At 29.7% G+C, this 23,270-nt stretch overlaps 2 protein-coding genes across 3 annotated transcripts in view; both read left to right on the forward strand.

Annotated features, from left to right (window-relative positions):
• Positions 1–23,270, forward strand: part of LOC128395241 (inactive tyrosine-protein kinase transmembrane receptor ROR1-like) — a 32,209-nt gene that overhangs the window by 3,229 nt on the left and 5,710 nt on the right. The window contains exons 1-5 of one of the 2 annotated variants that reach the window (XM_053355645.1): positions 474–655; positions 14,266–14,512; positions 16,856–16,956; positions 20,882–21,190; positions 21,677–21,782. In XM_053355645.1, the coding sequence (XP_053211620.1) occupies positions 14,289–14,512; positions 16,856–16,956; positions 20,882–21,190; positions 21,677–21,782 (740 nt within the window). In that variant the 5' untranslated portion in view covers positions 474–655; positions 14,266–14,288. Of the gene's footprint in view, positions 1–473; positions 656–14,265; positions 14,513–16,855; positions 16,957–20,881; positions 21,191–21,676; positions 21,783–23,270 lie in introns of those variants that run through there. The other variant, XM_053355644.1, reaches the window with a different exon arrangement.
• Positions 16,964–20,292, forward strand: LOC128395242 (uncharacterized). The gene is given in 3 exon segments (XM_053355646.1): positions 16,964–17,939; positions 17,942–19,504; positions 19,507–20,292. Coding segments are annotated over 3 exon segments (2,364 nt in total). The 5' UTR covers positions 16,964–17,266; the 3' UTR covers positions 19,635–20,292.

Here is a 23,270-nt window from a genome sequence, read left to right on the forward strand (position 1 = left end):
TCTATTATTTTCTTTCCAATTTTGATTATTCTTTTTCCTTATTCTCTCTCTCTCTCTTGGTTGATTATTAAATGAACAATTTTCAATTAAATAATCAATACAATCAATTTCTCTTTATCATGTTTACCCTGAAAATCTAATGTAAAATACATTTATTTAGTTATAATCTTGAAACTGTTCGTGTTGATTATCATCAAATCTCATTGATCATCAATTTGTGTGTTTATATTGAAGTAAATGTATATGTACATATAGAAATCATCTGATGATAACAATCAATTTTTGGTCAATTGTTTGAATTACTGAAAATTATTGTTTCTATTGATTAGGATTGAACAATTGTTTCTCTCTTTCTCTTTAATATAAGGTTAATCTCGATCCTTTATCTATTATTATTTATATTCCCTTGTATTCTTGTAATATAAATCTCTCTATGTGTTAATCCCTATTTGTTTTTCCTTCTGTCATATAAATGTTACAACTTTAATTGAGGAAAAAAGGATGAGGTAAAATCTATTCTTTTACCATTTGATTGTTTCACCCCTTTCAATACAATATCATCTTTATCATCATTCTCATCATGTTCACCATAATCATCATCATCTTAATTCCCATTGGTAAAACCAAATACAATCGCTATTACAAACTGTCTCAGGTTAGTTAACTGATTGATACATTTTAATAGGAAGATGAGGATAAAGGGAAGAGAGAGGTTAAAGCAAAGAGTAATGAAGTAAGAGAGAGCCCTAGATACGAAAAACTTGGAGTTGTTCTTGTATGACGAAAGAGGGCGCTCTTCAATTTCTCTTTCTTTTTCCTCTTTCTTTTTGAGAAGAAAGTAGTCTTTCTTTTCTCTTTCTTTTATGAATTTCCTCTCTCTTTTTCTCTTTCTTTTCTCTTTCTTTTTAGAAAAATTGTTGTCAACTTTCATCTCAAAAAGAAAGAGATAAAAGAAAGAGAAATTGAAGAGCGCCCTCTTTCGTCTTACAAGAGCGACTCCAACTCTTTTTGAGATAAAAGTTATCAAAAATTTTTCTAAAAAGAAAGAGGAAAAAGAAAGAGAAATGGAAAAGCGCCTTCTTTCGCCATACAAGAAAACCTTTTGTTTTGATTATGATGTTTTTCATGTACTGCAGCCTCTTATTACTACTCTTTGGGTTAAAGTTTAATCAGCAATGGATAAGCTTTAATGTTTATCTTCATCATCTTTATCATCTTCATCATCATCATCATCAGTCTTTTGTTGATTTAAGATTGAAAAAGAAACAAGAATCAATATTTATTCAAACGATAAACAACAAATACAGAAACTCAGCTTACCTTTTATATATTCATATACATTTTATATTATTACAATAACAACGACGATGAAGATAATGATGATGAAGAGAAAGAGAGAGAGTGAGAAAGTGATAAAATTAGAAAAAAGTTTCAATTCTATTCTGAATATAATATATCACTCATGAGAGTTAATTTAGTTTGATAAAATATTTACCAAAAGTCATCAATACAAATTGTCCATTGGTGTCAATCATTATCACCTTGTTTACTTAACTTCTCATTATCTTTGAAAGATAATCAACCAGAAAATGATTACATTCATCAATTAATCATTTCCAAATTGTTATCATGGTATAATTTAGATTATGCTATCGACAATTAATCCAACAATTAACGTTTCAGCTTTTCCATTGATTTTAACTGTACATCTTTCTACATGTTGATTGATTCAACTCTTCAAATCTCTCATCAATGTTGACAATTTGTTTCCATGGAAATAAATTCAGTTATAATAATTTGTTTACTCTTACTATTTTTCTCTTACCCATAACAATGACAATCTTCACAATTGATTGATAATCTAATAACTGGATTAAATAACTGAGATGATTGGGTCTCCACAATCAACCTTTTCCACCTCCCTATACCCACCTCGATCCTTGACAATTGTAGTAGTTGTATTAACCGATAACTAAATTAAATCAAACTGTAAATGGTTCACTATTTGTATATTTGATTGTTACTATTAAATCATATTAGACAATTATTTATACAAAAAAAAGGGTAAATCAACTTGGATTAGTTTAGAGATGACAATAAGTAAATATATTCATTAATTTTGACAACAATCAACTCAATTGGAATCAATTTCTATCCATCTATTAATTTAGCTGATTAAAATGCATATTAAACATTTTCTTGGTGGTTAAATTGATTGCAATTGAATTGTTAATGATCAAGTAATCATGATAATCAACTAGATTCATCCAATTGGGCGGGTAAATTGCAAATGGGTGTAACTGTTTTCTTATTGAAATTTTCTTAGATTCCTGATTGTATTATCATCATGATCATCATTCCGATAATCATGAAAATATCCTGATAGTTTTTATTTCCATGTAACATTTCAAATGCATTTCTACTTGAATTTAACTTCATCTCTCTCTCTCTCTCTCTCTCTCTCTCTCTCTCTGTGAATAAATAGTTAGAGATGTAAAAGGATTTGATACAAGAAAATTTGCATAATTACAGAGAGTGAGATGGGAGAGCCCGGGAGGAAGATGAGGATGATGATGGAAAGATACAAAAATGATGAAACAGTGGAAAAAAAGTCATGATATGAAAATGAATTGAATATTATATGTGACCAGAAAAAGGAAAATATCTATTCATTGAATTTCGAGAATTGGTAAAACCTAAGGTTACATTGGAAATGTGTTGGAATAGAAAAAAAAAGTTGATAAGATTCAGAGTTTAATCTGAATTTCATGGTCGATCAATTTGATTAGATTATATAAATGATTGGCCTTTTCCAAGGAAAAATATGAATAAAAATTTCCATGCCAATTCTGAGTTTGATAGAAGCAAAAATTTGTGAACTTCCATCAAAAACTCCAATTGAATCTAATTAATGCAATCACTTTGATGAGAATTGAATCCAATAAGATTAACTAGGATAATTTGACTGATTACCTGAGATGATTAATATTAATTTTCTCTGTATTAATTATATCATTTGTTAATTATAAGTAGATTGTATCAACAGTTTTTTACTCTGTCTCTCTCTCTATTAGTATTTGTTGATTGCTTTTGAATAACTTGATAGTTATTATGATTATAATTCTGTTGTTGATTTGTTTTTCCAATGATAATTAATCAAGTTCATGTTGTGTGTTGAACCGTTGATTAGAAATTGGAATATGTTGAGATGAAGAGATTGAGAGAGTGAGATGGAAGATGTCAAAGGTTGGAAGGGTGAGTAAAGATGAAGGTGGAAAACAATGAGAATCCTATTCAATAGTCTATGTAATTAGTCTTAACCCTAAGAATGACAAGATTTAATCTAAGAGGAATCAACGACAGGATTAAGCTTGACAATCTGGTAAAGACATTTAAGCTTCAATTAATCTCTTCCTTGCTCATCATCATCATCATCATCATCATCCACATCTTCCTCATCCTTTTTCCTCAACTTCCCATCACCTCAACATGAGCATTTTCTGTGCATGAAAAAAATGAGGGAAAAAAACATTCCCAATGTATTCATATGGATGTTTTTGATTATCTTATTTCTTTCCATGTGAACTTTTCTATTCATTTTTACTCTCACGCAATTTTATTATCATGATTTCCATGAACTTTTCATGAGCATCCAAATTATCAGGGAAACAGTTTTCTTGTGTTTATATTGAGCTAATTGGTAAGCTTTTTGTTTCAAATGCTTTTGCTAAATTAGCTGTTTCACTTTTGGTTTTTTTACCTGAGTCAAACCACAGAGAGGAAAATGATTGATTTCCGTTTCCTAAATTATTATCTCTCAGATGAAAGACAATAAACTGATTCTTGAGTTTACTTGGTGATTTTCTGTTCTCTCAATTGAAACTTTTTACTTTTACTCTTCTTCCAGATAGGAAATAATATTGATTCATAATTTCCGTTCATGTGAATCAGTTAATTGCTATAAGCTAATAATTTCTTTTTTTTTCTTGTTAATATACAAATTCATCAGAATTTCATCTATATGAATATTATTCATTTTCATCATGTAAGTGACGATATCAATCATTAGCCTTCGTATTGAAGTTTCAATTTCATTTATGATATTTTTTTTTCATGATTTTTCTTCAATTTCTTCATTCACTCTCATCTGCATATAGATATTCATATGATGACTTTCATGGGTTATCAGGGTGAATTTGAATTGAGAATCTTACTGAATAATGTTACTCGAAATGTATGATACTCATGAGAAGCTATTTTCATATGCAAATGTGTATCGTGTTTGAATAACAAAGAAAATGGATTCGGTGAAAGAAAATGCTTCGAATTGAATTTGATTATCATTCTGATAAGTTTTTTTTAAAGAATTTTTTTACTCTCCAGAACCTCTATCATGTTATTGGGAATGATAATATTACCATGTTACACCATGAAATAAGAAGCAACAACTTGGAAGGGTAAACAAACTCAACTTTTTTTTGTTCTCTGAACTTCTTGTCCATTGATCAAACTTTAAGAAACTTTGAACTTCCATCTGAATACCATGAATCCCATGTACTGATTAACTTGTTAGGCAAAGTTTCAACTCCCTGAACAGCCAAAGATAGAGACAGGGAGAGTTGAAATTATAAATTTCATTCAAGTTGGATTAAATTTTCCTCCTTTCCATGTTGAAATGATGAACTTGACTTGAATAACAATCATGTTGATAAAGATGAAAACAATTACTTTAATTAACCATTTCTAGTCTTAACCATAATCAGTTGAAACAACCAAGGAGTTGATGAAAAAATTTTGTAACTTGTGATAATTTGATAATCATGATTCCCCTGTTGAGGAACCATTGGTTTCTCAAATTGAACTTTTTTTTGATTATATCAATTTCTACAGAATTTACTTAGAAGTATTTTTCATTTTTCTTTTGCTTTTCTCCATGATTATCATGATAATCAACTGAACATCATCTTGACATGTAGTTGAATCACTAAGTGTATATATTGTTCCTGTTTGATTGTTACCCTGAGATGTTCAAGTGATAATTAGTAAATTTATTGTTCAGAGTTGATTAGTTGACAACAACAATATAATTCAGTTGATGTGATAACTTTAATTAGAGGGTAAAATGTTATATGAAAAGAGAGATAATTACATTGAAAGATAATTTTAGAAATGAAAATTGAGTTGAGCTTCAAATATCCCATTCGAAATGTATTTATACAGATTCAGAGTTTTATCATTTTTTTTTGCCAATTTCATGAACTTTTTACACTTATAATGACCAATTAATCAATGGTTTCAATTCATCAGTCATTTAAATTTCAGCATCATTATAATCACCAGAATCTGTAAATATTATTGGTGATTATGGTGATATAATATCACATGATAAGCTTTCAATGTTTCTGCTCAATGATCAATTCAAATTGATTGTTCAATTGGTTGAATCAGTAAATTGTTATTTCCAACCTTTTTTTTTCACTCAATTTAACTTTGATTTTGAAAACTTTTCAAATCACTTTCATTTGTATAATGATGATGATGATTATGGTCATCACCATAATCTTGATTTATCATGTAAAAGAAAAGGTTTCATGATGATAATGATGACCAATAGCAGGAAATATTAACCAATAATTTGCTATCATTTATCATTTATATCAATACAAACCTATGGTTTCATGAAGAGATGGTGAAAAAGTTGATGGTGAAAAATTATCCATGTAAATGAAATCCTATCAAAGTTCAATTCCAATATTGAATATCAATGTGACTCATGGACTTTTTTAACATTTGACAAAATGAATGATAATAATGGATAATAATAATAATATTGCCCAAGGCGGTACGTTACCACTGAGAACCAAATCACCCTGGAGTGTAAAAAGATTATCATGATAATAAATTGTGAATATTTGATAAACTTATCAAAGTAATTGAATGAAATGTATAAAAATAATAATTCAACTCTCTCGATCTCAAATGATTACCATAAACCTATGGATCTAAATTGTCACCCAATTGTTATATATCCTTTTTCCTGTCTTTGAGTAAAATCAATTATCATATTTTACCATTACCAGGATAAAAGTAATAATATCAATTGAATTTTATTGAACTTTTCCATGTTTTTCAGAGACAAAAATTCAGAACTTTTTTTTCATTCTTTACTCGTTTTTGTCATGTAATATTAACACTATTAAATTTGGATATTGTTTTCCTAACTATTTGACATATTGGATTCAATTTGTCTTATATCTTATATGTATCTCTCATATATATATACTCCAGAGGTATTATTATCATATCATCATGAAAGTATATTCAGAAAAATGGGTGAAGATGAAAATTTCCATGAGTAAAATTGATTATCTTATAATCAAATTTAATGCAACTTTTTTTTTCAATTGAAATTAATGCTGACAAGTTGCTTTGTTTTTCCTCCATTGTTTTCATGGAGTACATATAATATCATATAAGATATTAGGAGTTGATAATGATAACCACTTTCCACCCTCATAAGGAACAAGTTAAAAGCTATGTCATAATAAATAAATATGAATATCATTTTATTATCATGTTGTTCAGAGTTCATGATAACCATGTGATGTAATTTTGTACATTTGTTTTGATTATTTTCCCTTTGCTCTACCTTGTCAGGGGGTTTCTCATTGTTTTCCTTGTTATATTAGGATGAATAAAATTACATTAGTATCCATATATATTGAGACGTAATTCCCAAGGTGATATGAAACATTATCGGGTGAAAAGTAAAAGCTAAAAGGTGGGGTTGAAGGAGTTGAGTGGATCGGGGTAGGAATGAGCTATAAGTGTGTGTACATGAGTCGATAAACTGAATCGTGAATTGAGTTGAAATTCAGAGCCGTTTGTCTTTGGCAATTATTATTGTTTTTCCTTAGATTAGAAGTGATTTGAGTATCAAGAGACTTAGATGATAATGATGATGATGCGGAAGAAGAAGATGAAAATTTCCATTTATAATCAATCATCTTACTTGTTCATCAACACTCATCCCAGTCTATTTGCTCCCCTGGAAGATGATATTATATGAAAATTATCACTCGACAAACGTCAACATTGTAATTTTCAGAGATAACGGTAATCTCATGAGAAGAAGGGAAAATTTTCTCATCTTTAATCTTCATGATGATTTTCATTTCATTTCAATCAGATTAATCAAGTTTCTTTCACTCGGTGGGTTGATTATCACCAAACCATTGGCTCAATGATATTATTGTTTTTGCGAGATAATTTTTCAAATGATAAAATTGGGTTAACATTTTTGTTATATGAAAATAATGTTTATCTAAATACGATGCTAAGTGTTTATTGTTATTGTACCGATTCATTAAACTTTTGATATTTCCTTTTCCTCTTTGTATTTTTTGTTTGTTGTTCTGGAGGGCGATATATTATCACGCTACTGGTTTGTTTGACTTTGAATTTCTGAAGGAATGAATCAGCTCCCTTGATGATGATCATGATTATGTATTAGCTTGATATTATTTTCAAATATTTGAATTTTTGATAATCTATGGACATTCCTTGAGTTGATTCATTAGTGAAAATCTGAGCTTTTCTCATTTTTCCTCCTCTCACCCAATCCAATGTGATTTACTGGCTCAGCTAATGGACTGAACACAAATTATGCTCAATCTTTATTCATCATTATCTTCATCATAATCATTAGCATCTTACCTTTTTTTTCAGTAAGCTCATCATCTCCCTGGAGTTTTTTTTCATATGGAAATATGTTTATATTATTATTGTTTGGAAATTCAAGGAGAAAGGAGCGAAAGGGAGGGAAAGAAGGAGACAGGAAGATGAAAATTCACCTCCTGATGATGATGGAGATGATAAACACCATTCCCTTGAAAGAATCATTTTCATTTTCATCTTTTCCATGTTGCCCCTTGTCTCTGTTTATATTTTGTCTTTTGTATTTTACGGTTTTTCCATCTTCCTCCTCTTCCTTATTCATCTTCCTCGTCATTTTCTCTCTCTCACTTACTCTATCATTCTCATCTCCATCTCATCAATTTCACTTCTATGCTTTTACCCTCACAGACTAATTTCAATTCATCTTTTCTGCGTCTTCTCCTTCCTCCTTCATCATTTTTATCATCTCTCTCTCTCTCTCTCTCTCTCTCTCTCTCTCTCTCTCTCTCTCTCTCTCACCCAAAATAACACAAGGCAACTGAATAATAATAAAAACTAATATACTCACAGACGATGATGATGATAAGATGAAGATAAGAAATAGATATTATTGAGTAAAAATAAATTCAAGAATCAAGGTTATTCATGTTGTATGTATGCTCTTGTGGTATTGATTGACTCACCAATGAGATGATGATATTATCATCACAGTGTTGATTTTGTGTTAATATAATAATAATAACTTGATGATAATATAAAACTAGGAAGTGGATGATTGAAGATTGGAGCAGTTTCTATGTTTACTGAACTGAATGTTGTGGATATTTTTTTTATCTCAATGATTGATAAACTTGAAGTGGGCGATGATAAAAGATGATGATGAGAGTAAGATATGAAAATGATGATCAAAATACTATCTTCATGATGGACCTTAAATCATGTTGACATTACTTTCAATCAGATTAAATGATAATTTTCAATTCCATCCATCCAGTGACCACTTTTCATTGACCATTTACTGTTAATCCATACAAACACTTAACTAAATTGGATTCAACTGAATTTACCTTTAGTTAATCATAATTTTCACTCAATCCACAATCACTAATAACAGTTTATCTTAATCATCAACAACCATTAAAGATAAATCATAATCAACATTAATAATCATCAAATGACGATTTAAATTGTTACATTAAGAAAGATGATAGAAAAGGGTTAATGTTTCCTCCCCCTTTTCCGTGATACAAGGTAATTCAATTTATCTATCATCATTATCATCATTACTACCAGATGATGGAGATAATTGATAATAATAATAATTACGAAATGTAATATTATTCAGTTTATTTCTCACGGAATTTTGTAATTATCATGATGAATGTCGAGCATTTTGTCAGGGAAAAGTGAAAGAAAAAAATTCTTATAATTTTAATTGATAATATATACAAACTGAATTACATTTTGTCACATTAGGATGATAATAATGATGATGATGATGATTTTCGGGAGGTGTAGGAAGTCAAGTTACATATTTAGTTTTCATCCTGTGTCATTATTTTCATGAGATTCATTTAGATTCAAGTCCAGCCTTGTGAGTCTTTTGCAACATTGTCTTTTCTTTTCTTTTCATCATCATTATCATCATTCAATGATAAAGATAATAATATATTATGATGATTACGAACGATGATAAGAATCATCATCATCTTATGTATGTGTCACATTGTGTCCACTCCCTAGAAACTGACCAATCCCCTTGTGAGAAAACAAAATGATGATGATAAGAAAGTTTGGTCTACAATTAGGTTATTATTTAATTCTAACTGTTGATGATAAACTTATCTTCTCTCTCTCTCTTTCTTTATCTATCATCATCATCATCATCAACCTTCAATAATAATAATGATAAAAAGTATTCAATCGATATACAATTGCGATTGCATCTTCTTTATCATCTTCATCTTCTCAAGTCTTTACTTGTTACTCACTTTGAAAGAGCAACTGACCATTGGTTCCATATTCTTGACCATCTTTACTACTAAGATGATATCTTTTTCGATACATTTGAAATGGAATCCGAATAATCAAGGGATTTGATGTTGATTGCATTCGAGGTTCGAACATTTTATCGAATTAACTTGAATCTAATGGTAAAGGAATTCTGATGATGATGATCAACTTTTTTCTCTTCTTTTCTTCACTGACTTAAAGATGAAGGTGAAGACTCTTGAGATGGCGATGATGATGATGATCTACTTGGTGGAGGAAAAAAAGCCAAGATGAAGGAAAGAAATGAAAACTTTTTTTTCACTTACAATCTCTCACAAAATGACCAATGGTCAATGTCTTCTTGTTTTGCTCTCAAAAAAAGCATCTTCATCTCGAGGAATTATGACTTTTCCTCCAAAGAGCATTAAGTTTTATCGTGAACATTTCACTCGTAAACCAAATTGATTAAGCTAATTGCAATCTCAATCATAATCTAAAAGCTACAACTGTTAATAGTGTTTGGATTTAATTTAATAATAAATTGCCAATTATCAGTTAATTGCTTTGATTATCGGTCAGTCATCTCGTTTTATTGTTTTAACTTAAAGTTTGATTGTTAATCAATTACTTTTGTTTTCATCATTAACTTTAAACTAATATTTTTATCTTTGGCTTTTCCTCCTTTGATTGTTTGAGGTTATGATTATAACTGAATCAATATTAATTGTTGTATTTATCAAATAGTTGATTAAATTGATTGTCAGTGAGATAACAATACAATCAATTGTGATAAAGTCTCGACAGGAGATGAAAGTTGTGTCCATTGTAAAGTCCATTGAATGGTCATTTGATAAGCAATTCGGTTCTGTAATAAGATTGATATCTTTTCATGTCCCCGTTTGATATGGAGACTGGAAATGACTTTGAAATGAAGGGAGGATAAAGTTTGAGGGTGGAAATGATAAAGATGACAGTGTGAGGTTAGTGGGAGGTAATGGTCAGTTTGAATGATAACCAAGAGTGAATTAGTGATTTAGACCAGGAAGGAGGATAAAAGATACAGAAAAGGATTAAAGCGAAATCGCTGTTGGATATTTAACATTATCTCAGTTATTATCATTTGGCTTAAGGCTTTTGATTAATTTTCTGACATTTCCCTTGTATTTATCTTCACAATTACAATCGAAATGCATTTCGGTCATTTGGTCACTTCTAAGGTCACTAAATTACCAGAATTTTCAATGTCCAAGTTTCCAACTCTCAATTTTGATCAACTTAATTGTTTCCTCTGATTTTCATTGTGTCAAACATAAGTGATTCAAGTTAATTGTTGATGATATTTAATATCTGATTCTGATTGAAAATTGATTGCAATTAGATTAACCTTTTTTTTTATGTCTTCTTATTGATAACTTGATTGTCATTGATCATTTTGTTTGGTTGATAACTTGTAACAATCAACTGATTGTAATACTTACATTTTTGTTATTTATTGAATCAAGTAGAAATTGTTGTTTAATTTAATTAACTTTTGTTTGTTAACAGTTTAAATGATTACATGTATTATTTGCTATCTAAAGTTAATATAATTAACACATTTGAAAATGTATTAATTTGATTTTCAATGTTTACATTAAACTGTGAATTCTAGTGAAACAATTAAGTTTTTTACTTCAAGATTGATTCAATTTAATCTGAGGTCTGGTAAATTGTTTCTTATAATTTAAATTGCAGAAATTAACAGAAATTAATTGATTTGCAATTGACATCAATGAGAAATAAATTGAAATGATCAATCAAATTGATTGATTTTTTTACAACAATCAACTGATTTTTACCTTTTCGATTGAAAAATTATTGTTGCTAAATAATAATGTTGATACTTGATTCAGTTTGGTGATTATAATGATTCTCATTGTGTTTGTTGATAGGAAAAAATTTATTGATTGTTAAGTTTTACAGCAATTTACTGATTGTTCAGATGAAATTCATTGAAATAACCATGGAGATGGTTGAAAGCAACAGGATTACATTTGCTACTTTATCTTTTTTTCATGGAAACTTTTAAAATCTCAGTGAAATAATTACTTCTCAAGGGTTTCATTGAATTATCTGCCACCCTGCTTTCATCTTTCCACTGCTCTCACCTTGATGATGATAAAGTGATATTAGTTTCATCATGATGCTCACAATAAAAATGTAACACTCCCATGAGATGAAGTTGATATCATTTAGAGAGAGAGAGCGAGGCAAAGATTTACATGAGTTCTGGTGAATATCCGATTCATTTTCCATCATGAAAGTTTGCTCAACTTTTTCTTTTGTCTTTTGTATCCTTCAAGTCTCATATTCAATTTCAAGTCTATTATCACCTAAACAGAATTTCATACCTTACCTCTTGATAATTCTTATAAAAGAAGATGAAAATTTCCTCTCTATAACCATGAACTTTACTCTAAATTTCAAGAACTCTTTATGAACTTTCAATCTGTAAGTAGCAAATGATAGCGATTGGAAACTTTCACATTAGAATATTTCATGAAAATCATCATCTTTCTCTCCTTATGATGAACATTGTATTATCATTTTCTTATTTATATATTTCTTTAGTTCTCTCTCTCTCTCTCTCTCTCTCTTTGAGTTTTCCACCATTCTTTCAAACTTTTATTCAGAGTTGATCATGAAAATACATCATTTGATATTGATCTTTATTGTTGTTACCTTAATAATGTTATTACATTTTTGGCAACGAGTTGAAATAGTTGATTCAATATCTTTCATTTCAATCAAGTTGTCAGTTTGAAAGATGTATAAATAAGTTCAGGTGAGAAAAAAAACTTGGGTGGAGTAGGAAAAGGAAATGATGAACAAGAAGTAGAAAAGAAAAAAAAAATTCCATCGAAATGGATTTCTCTTCATTTTCAGTTTCTTTTATATAACGAGAGTATTTTTCCCACCTTCTTTACTCCTCGAGTTTGTTGTTGTTTAGGAAAAAAACTTTCACCTCGATTTTACAAAATTTTGAAGTTAAAACTCGAGTTATTGTCCAAAAAATTTTCGAACACAGAAAGAAAGAGAGAAAGAGATAATTCTGATTCGTTTTCAGTGGAATAAAAATTGGAATCTTATCAAAAAATTTTCTCCTTATTCTTAAACTCATTCGAATGTTATTAATTCGACTTTTCATCTTTTCACTTTCTCTACTCCTCTCATGATAACCCCGCAAATATTTTATCATCAGATGACTTAGAATTTAAGTCTACAGGGTGAGAGTGAAAATCATGACTGTACTTTTGCAGAACCATTATCATCACCATCATGAAAGATGATATCAAAATTGATAGTCTATCAGATTCTGTCTTGATTACTGATACAAAGTGGGAAGATGAGGATGAAGAGGAGGTGAGTGAAAAATGGGAGAAAGTGATAAAATAATAATAGCGAGTAAGTTTCATGATAATAATGATGAGCTTGAGAGGAGAGAGGAAAAATGATTACAATTGATGTGGTTTAAGTTTATTATGAAGGATGAAGATACAGTTACTATTATCATTATCATGAGCTGAGAAGATGATGTGAAAAAATAATCATTAATTGATTATTCATCATTATCATCACAATCAAAATGGTCCACAATAATTGTAACCTAACCATCAATATATATAAAATATATTGTCAATCCCTCCCTTCATCCACTCCTCATGGTAACACATTCACCATGTTGAAATCATTTTGTAAGTTAATAAAAAATGAGCTTAATCACATTTAGCTTTTAACACTCAATTATCCTGATTCCTAATGATTCACCAATCAAGAGCATTATCATTAATAACAATTAATTGATATTCAGAGTGGAAAATATATAAAAATTTCCTCTGCCATTAAAATGATAATAAGTATAAGTTGTTAGCTGATATTTTTCCTGGTTTAAGCTCAGTCTCTTGGTTAGAATCATGATATTATTATGAATATAAATATAAATAGATTATTATTATTATGAGTTTCATGATAATTTTCATTGAAATTTATTCCTAATCTGTTTCCAAATATATTTGTTAACCTTAGACTCTAAGGTTATCATGATATATAATTTACCTGAGCACCTTTAATATTGGTTGATTTTAATGTTTATCAAATCGTTTTGATTGTTATCATAATCGTCAAGTTGATTGTTATGATAATCAATTGTTAGGCCAGTGAACTATTATTATCATTTACATTTAAATAACTTTATCTCATTTGATTGTTATGGTTTTAGGTTTTTATTGGAAACAATTTACTGATCATACATATAAAGAGGTAACAATGAAATTAGTTTATTGTGTTTTTATCATGATTAAACTTTGATTGTAATGATTTGGTTCATTTTCACCATGAAATCAACAGAGTTTTATTTTTGTTTCTCCCTGTTAATATTTAGATATATATGAATTCTGGTTCTGTTCAGAATTTTGATCTGATTATAACTCAACCATATCGATATGAATTATCATCATCATGAAGTTTGATTGAATTATCTTATCTTAATTATCCACTTCATGTATATATGGATTAGAATCTGAACTTTTTTTCCTTCTTCTCTAATTCTTGATTCAGTTTGGACTCATGATCATGTCTCAATGACACTTCCAGATAAAGGTAATGACATCGAAAGACCGAGTGAGGAAGATGAGGAGACTGAAGATAATGCTGATAATGAAGATGATCAAACTCTAACCCTGACTGGAGGTGGAAATGATGATGACAATAAAGACACCAACATACTGGAACAAGAATATGATCCAATTGAATCTAATAACATTGGTTCTGGTTCATCATCAAGAATCAACAGCAATAATAATGAGTAAGTTGAAAAAACTTTCACTTTTTCCTAATCTTGATTCACTTTTAATCATAAGTATTAATATCAAGGTGAAATTTATCATTTCAGATCTTAAAGTTATCAATTTCTTTCTTATTTCTTGTGTCATTTGATATTTTTCCCTCTTCTCAACTTTCACCTGTAAGTCTCATGAGTCTTGAGTAATCTTGAGATTGAACTTTGATACTTTTCTGAGGTTACAAGTGACAGAACCGGAAGGAAACAGTTACACTTTACTTTGTTTTTCCTTCTTAAATGAGCCTGAGATAAGAGACTTTGTTTTCGAGGGATTTGTCAGTAAAATTCTGACAGAATTTCAGTTAGAACTTTATTTTCTTTTTTTTTGCTATCGAATTTTTTCCAAAATTTCGATTGATATCCTAATTATGAGTATTTGTAAATGTGACTTTTTGATAACTATAATCGGTTTTATATTAGATTTGAATCATGTTCCAACTGAATTGATTGTTTCTCTCTCTCAATAGTATCATGATGGTGATGATGATGATCATCATGTAACACAACCTTTGATTGCCTGAGGCTAAATATGAACCATAAATAATTTCTTATTCATTGGTAACACTCGAAGCATCATGATGATTCTAATAAAGTTCATCTGAATGAATATTAATCTGAACTCAATGAGTTTCATGTAATATATTTTTCCATCAGATTTTCTGATCATGAAAGGGTTACATGAGATCTCAAGAATAGAAATTGATTATCTAACAATTTATTGATTATTTAGATAATAATTACATGAATAAATCTTTTCAACATGTAAAAGATTAACATGATTAATCCATTTTTTTAATATTCTGGAGAAATCATGAATTTGAATGATGAAGAAAAATCAATCAATCAATTTCAAACTCTCAATTTAGGATCACCTTTGTTAAAGTGTTTACCTTTTGTTAACAATTTTCCTTCGTAATAGTGATTTAAACTTTAAGGTCCCCATGAATTTGAACAGTTATCATGTTGAAAGTATTGATTTGTTAAAAGAGCGGAAAAATTATCGATATTTGTTTTTCTTTTGAAATCGAATGAAACAAAAAAAAAGTTCATTCATCTTCATATCAAAATACTCAGAACACTATTATTATCATGGTAACGTGTTTACCTGAATTTGTTTCAATCTAATTCACAAACAGAGACTATAAAATCAATCAAAATTTACCCTGACAGTTTCAAAGTTTACCCTGTTTACTTGAATTCTGTCATCATTATCTACCTCCTCTGAATCCCTCCTTCCTCATCTTTTCATCATCTCTCTCTCTCTCTCTCTCTCTCTCTCTCTATTTCGCTTTCTGATCCTTCCTCACTCAATAAGATTCACGAAGAAAAAAAGTTCAGAAGAAAACATTTCAAGATTATATTCTGATAACAGTTTTTTCCTCTTACATGAAAAAAAAGTTCAGTTAATTGTCAATCACGAAATTCAATTATCAAAGAAATTTTTCTTCTCTCACTTTTTCAAGTAGAAAAAAATTTTCACTATGAAATAATAATTAGGGGATAAGATTTTCATGATAATGATGATGATCTTCATGATGATGTTCAGTCTGAGTTTCTTATATACATGGCTGTATATAAGATAAACATATGATGCTGATTATCATCATTCAAGTTTATCATCAAGAAAGATTGAAATTTAATCTCAATATTCAGGAATTTTAATTTAACCATGATAATGATGAAGCAGATAATTAGATAATCAATTTGATTGTTTTGATAATTTGTTAATCATTAACATATAATAATCAATTTTCATGATAATTGGATAATTTTTTCAGTTCAATACTTATCCTATTAAATACGTTGATTTGTTATTAATTATGAAAAAGCTTGATTATCGTTGATTAACTATCGCTGGTTATTGTTAATTATTACAATTAATTTAATGATCAGTTAATCAAGATTAAGGAACAAGAAAATTGAATTAACTAATGAATATTTTTTTTTTACTTCCTCTACATATACTTTGAACCCTCAACTTAAATTATTGTTATTATCAACATAACAATTAATCAAGAGCACAAGGTTAATGTTGATTTACAATGCATTAGATTGTCACAATTAATTAAATCCCTAATAGTTGATTACTTTAAGTCAACAAATCACAATTAACTTTGACTAAATATAAAATTATTAGGCACACGCTTTGATTAATTAAATTAAAAGCAATCAATTAATCAACGTTTGCTCAACTTGATTATGATTATCATATCTTACAAAGTGAATTAATGATTAACCAATTAATATTATTTTTTTTTCCTTCTTTTTCCTTTTACTAATTGTAATTAACTTTTCATTATCTAATAGACAATCAACAATTAAGAGTGAAACTAATCCAGTTGATAATCATGGTGGGAAAAAGTTAACTACTCAAATTAATCATAATAAAAATCAACAATCAAACAAAGGTAAGTTAAGAAAGTGATTCAAATCAATCACAATTAAATGACTCATTTTAATTGATCTCAAGTTTGAAAAAAAAGTGATTAGTTAACTAGATTAGATTATAATTAATTCTGGTTTTTCAGATTAATCAATAATTTGAATATATATCTCGATATATTTTCCATGAATATAATGATTTACTTTGATTAGAACTTTTTTTCTGAGAGTTTGCTCTCGATTGTTGATCGATAATTTTAAATCGATATTGGTCATATTTCTTGTAATAAGAATGTGTCACCATTATGATTAGTTGATTGTTGTCTCCAAGGGGAAATGATTAACGATAAATTGTTTCGTTTTCTTATTGGAATAATTATTTGGTCAACCATATTTCTACTTTCGAACTGTTCAAATTTTCGTCTTTCAAGTTTAATTTGTCCCAATAATCCGAACGATATTCCTATCTGGTCAAATTCCGACCGTGAGACACCACTTTCAGAGGTGTGTCCTTTTGTAGTGGTCACTAGTGGCCTACGAAATGATGAAAGTGTTGCTAATGGTTCGTCCAGTGTCCAATTGGACAGTTATCGATTACGATTGTTACTATCACCTTCACCCAAGTATCTTGGTCAAGATAATATTGATGTTTATCCACTGACCGATTTACATTTTCCCGATTCACCAAATATCACAATCGATGGTGACCTAATGATTGACCTTTCTCCAATGGTTACTCTTCAACCAGTTGACCTTTGTGGTTTTATCTATCTAATTGTTGTCCTAATCAAGGTAGACCTTCCAATAGCTTTGACTTTTGGTTCACTCAGTAAAGAGATTGAGTTGACTTGTCCAAAAGAAACGGGAGTTGACCTCATCCTTCAAGTGACCTATGAAAATGGTTCTTTAGTCGATTCATCGATTCAAAATCGTCTTATTATTCAAACAAACGGAAACTCATTAGAAACTCTCAATGGAGTCAAGTTTATCATCGTCAATCAGGGTAAGTCAAGTTTACTCGGCGATGTGGACTCAAAGCGCTTCAAACAATGGCCTTTCTTTTACCCATCAATCGAAATGTCAAAAGTGATTTCGTCAGGATAGATAATCGAAAATTTTTCAACATCGCCAATGGTTATCATCTAAAAAATGGTGACAAACTTATTCGCGATCGATCTGGTTGGTGTTCACCTTTTATCCAGGTAAACTCGAGTGTCCCTGTAAACATTACGTGGCTTCATCTGGTTGAGTTAACAGTTTTACCTTCAACCTTTGACCTGCTAATTGTTATCGACCCGTTTGGATCAACCAGTGAGACTAAAATGTTTACCTTTTCAATGAGTTTACCTTCAGGAAATGATTCATTTAATGTCACCAAATGTTCAGCTTATCCTGCCAATGATTCAATTCTTATAATAAATTCAAATGACCAGTTACCTCAGAAAGTGACCTTTTACGGTTATCAGCTGATGGATAAACGTTTATTCACCCTGGATTCAACTCAGGAGACCATAAAAACCTCACTGACCACTGTCCTTGTGAATAAATATTTCTACCAAAATTGGTTCATTGATCAGACAATTAACTTATATGATCTACATGGTCAAGGTTGTTCAATCAATGACCAGCAAACATCAATTTGTGATTCTATTAGATTATTATTGACCGATACAGCTTCATCTTTTTATCAGATTCAGACTGTAGCCTCATCTTGGGAACAAGAACAGGTCAATAAACTTTCACTCACTCTCAAAGTGACCTCAACTTTAATCGATGAGGTTTTAAACGGTGATCTAAGGTCACTTTTACCTCCTTGTATTAAAATGTTTCGCTCTCTTATCGTCCGTTCATTTTCCGGTGCCGATCGATTGGACAAATATGACCAGTCTTATTTTGGAACTATTCAAAGGGTCATTGAGAATATCGTTGAATCTGAACCTCCGATCAGTGAAGCCGCTCTTTTAGTCCCTCTTAGGATAAGACGTTTTCTTGGTCGGTTGATTCGAGAAGGTTCATCAGCGGTTTTGGACACTTTGCCTGATCTTAGTAAGAAATTGTTCTGGTTGATTAACTTTCGTCGGGTATTATTATGGATTCTTGAGGATGTTCTTTGGGATTTTGAACTGCCCACCGAGATGGTCAGTATGTTACATGAGACAATCTCCTCTCCTAATGCCAATACTTTTCTGTCCAACGTGAACAAATTGACGGACATGAGTAACAAATGGTCAACTATTGAGACCAATGAGGAAGTAATCAAATCTTCAACGATACTTTTTAATCAGCTAATGTTGGTTACTGGTGAAGACGAGATTTGGTCAAGATATGTGTCCATATGGAATCTGTGGTCAACTCGTTTTCTCAGTGATTCTCAACGATGGATTTTTCTTGAAGGGCTTCCCGATGACCAGCGAAAATTGACCGTTAAAGGTGACAATTTTTTCGATGTCAATATTGATGAATCATGTTATCGAAATGCAATCCAAATGTTGACCACTCGAAAAGTATTACCAACTTGGTGGAAAGAAGATAATTTGGAATCACTTCGAGAGAAAGAAAATTCTCTGACCAGTTCCGTTCTTTTAGGAGTGATGGTCATTCAATACTTCGGGGAGATTGGGAAATGTTGACCGGTAAAATATTCTGGACTCCGGTGATTCTTTGTAATTGTAATAAAACCTTCACCAACCAATGTAGTCTCTGAACTCGATCAACTCACAACCATAGTGAATCCATCATGAAATCAGAGGGAGATGATTTTCCAAGCAATTTAATCCTCCATCTTGATCCAAATCATTATCATCATTATATTCATTTTGTATCACAATCTTAATCATCATAATCCCAGTAATCTTTTCACTGATTACTGATCATTATCTGGCAAATTTTCATCTCATTAACTTGATCTCAATTCAGATTCCAAAATGAAGCATATTAACATTCACTTGCAAATCTAATTTGTACTGTACTTTTTTTTTATTCACAAACCATCATGTTAATCATCATGAAGACTATTTAAATTAACTCAATGAATCTGATACTTAGTAAACAACTAAAAAAGCTTTAATTCAAAAGTTGATTGTAAACCTTTTTTTCATTTGAATTTGAATATTCATTCAAATCCCATGTGATGATTTCCATGCAAAGAAAGGTTATTGATGTAATTGAGCAATAAAATGTTACCTGGCGATCGCTTGATTTATTTGGAACTGAATTAGTTGATCATGATGATGATGAAAAAATATCGTGATGATGAGTATGATTAATATAAGTTAAGGAAAAATACTTGGATCGGAATTAAATGTATTATAAATCATTGAATGTTATCCAATTGGATTGGTTGAATTTCATTGCAATGTTCATGTTCCCACCTTGAAATAAAAGGGTAATCATGAAACTTTCAGGGTGATCAATTTAATCATCATGGAAATTGTGATGAAAAGTATTTCCAATCTAATATGATTAATAGCCTTAAATAAGTGGGGTTAATGATTATCATCAGATTAAAGGGAATCTCATAAGTTATCATGATGATTTCATGAGATGAGGATGATGAGGAAAAATCAATCTATTATCATGAATGAAATGATTTTCATCAATTGGTGAATTGTTTTTGATTACCATTATGATGATCATTTCAATTGATTATTGATCAACCATTTTAGGCGATTAGGTTCAGACAATTTCATTTATCATCAACAATATATTAGCCGGAAAGGTTCATTTTCATATTCATGCTGATTGTCATTTCCTATTCATGTAATTTCATCGTTATCCATTCAATGAGCCACAATTAATTGATCTAAACATATATAAATTCAATAGAAAATCAATATCAATATCAATGATAATTCATGGGACTTTCTATTCAATCAGAACCTTTCAAACTTGCGACAATTAATATCAAGTTAAAAGGTGAATTTACTAATTGTTCATCTGTTTCAATTCTAGAACCAGAGCCTTATTTAAGATTAACGGGTCGTCTCAGTAATTTAACTCGAACCATTGGTTCTAAGGTTCGATTGAAATGTTCTTTTCGAGGTCACCCAATACCTACGATTCGATGGCTTAAAAATGAGGCTCCAATCGAGTCGATTCGCGGTAAAGTGACCATTCGCTTGATACCTTCGACCAAAGGTCGATTGACATCTCGCCTTTTAATCAACAATCTCGATGTCCACGACACTGGCTACTATAAATGCGAAGCAACTAACAAATTCTTGACCAAAGAGACTTTTGGTATTCTCGTAGTTACAACAGGTAAGAATCAATTTAATCTAATTGGAACAATTAACTTTCTCTCCCCATAATTTGATACTGAAAGTTAAACATTAATTAATTTGGTAATCTAATTGGTTATTACCTTTTCGATTAACTCTCCATGTTGATTAATTCAACATCATTTGTGTACTTTAACTGCAACAATTAACATTACCAATGTAAATATTATCATTTAAGTGTAATCGTTTATGAAAATAACTTTTACCATCATAATCATCAGTTAATTGCCCTCAGGGTTATTTAGATTAAATTGTAATTTCCTTTTCCTTGTTGATATATTATAAATATTATCTTATTGCTAAATATATATAATATTATGTACGATGAATGAAAAAAAACTGAGTAGTTGAGATTAATTAACAATTTAATCAATGAAAAATTAAAACCATTTCTATTATGTGATAATATTTAATTTAGAGAGGTAATTTTTTTTTACTCTTCTTCTTAATTGTAATCAACTTTTAGGAACTGGATCAATATCATCAACTGGATCAATTAGCAGTTCAATAATTTCTGATTACTCTTCATCTCATTTCAATGGGTTTCATCAAACATCACAATCAAAATCAAGGTAATTCAATGTTAATCAATTCAATCGAAGCCATCAAATTGTAATCAATTGAAATCATTTTCCCTTTTGGGTGGAAAACTTTTAATGTTATTTATTATTAAGGTGTGGCTCTTGCTATCGATTCCTTATTGTTATCATAATGATGATGATGATGATGATGATGAAAAGAGACTAAAGAAAGAGATTCATCTATTATCATCATCATCTTTTCACTCCCAGCCTCCTCCAACTCTCTCGATTATCAAAATAGTTGGAACTTTTTCTTTGTATTCTTTTCAAAGGAAAACTGTCACTCACAAATCATCATCTTCTTCATCATCATTAACATCAACATTATCATTTCTCTACCAAAGTTTGCTTTCGATCAAACTTCCGGTTCCTTGATACACTTCGAGCAAAGAATAACGTCCAGAGTCCATGTAAAAGTAATTCGACTTTTTTAAGGCGATCGCCTTGAGATGTTTTTCTCATCCTTATCATCTTTATCTTCCTCATTCTATTATTTCTCTCTCTCTCTCTCTTTAAATGTTTCAGCTATTAGGCCAGTTTTGTTCCTGTTTCCTTTTCCTCTTTGCGTCAGAATTCATGTTAGAACTTTTTTTTACGATTTCTCTTTTTCGACTTTTGTTTATTGTTCAATTTTCTGATCCTTGGTAACAAATAATTGACAAGAATATAAATTGTTGTTGATTACCAAACAACAGCAGCAACGATAATCAACTAATATCAAGAGAGAGAGAAAAGATTTAAACTCATTTCAATCAATGTCAATCTTTTAATACACTTTAATTAATCACTTGAGAGCATTTAATCATAACATTGATTTTCAATCTAACAAATTAAACAGTTTGATTAACAAGAAACCACCAGAACATAATTTACTACCAATACAAGAACAACAATTAAATATGAAAATAAATTGTTTTCTTGTTTCAGCTTCTTCCAGTCAATCAATTTTAATTGTAACCATATCACTAGAAAATGATTAATCAAATTGTTCAACCTTCGGTAATTAATTTCCATCGTAATCTTTATCCTCTTGTTAATTAACACACAATCTCACTGATTGTTAGTAACAGGGATTGATGTAGTTAATTGTAAATCTATTTTGATTACAATTTAAGCTTTGATTGAAGTTAACAGTTAGTTTATTTTGAAAATTAATAAACTAATTTAAATTAGCTTACAAGATTAATGAGATTCAATCAAATCAATTTGATTAAACAAAATTTCCTCTCAACTTTTAATACAACAATTCAACTGGTTTCATAACAATATCAATAGTTAATTAATTGATTACCTGTACAATTAAATGAAATTGAAAATTTGTTTAGATTAAAAGTTACGCTAATGATTAACTAAATTGAAAGTTTTACTTTTTCTTAAATGATTAAGTTAATTGATTAGACTTTCTTGTAAGAATAAGTCTCGATTTAAGTTAATCATGAAAAGTGAATCAACTCAATTGAGATGAATTAATGACAAATT

Source organism: Panonychus citri, unplaced genomic scaffold, assembly GCF_014898815.1.
Source record: "Panonychus citri isolate SS breed McGregor unplaced genomic scaffold, ASM1489881v1 Contig00141, whole genome shotgun sequence".
Lineage (NCBI taxonomy): Eukaryota > Metazoa > Arthropoda > Arachnida > Trombidiformes > Tetranychidae > Panonychus > Panonychus citri.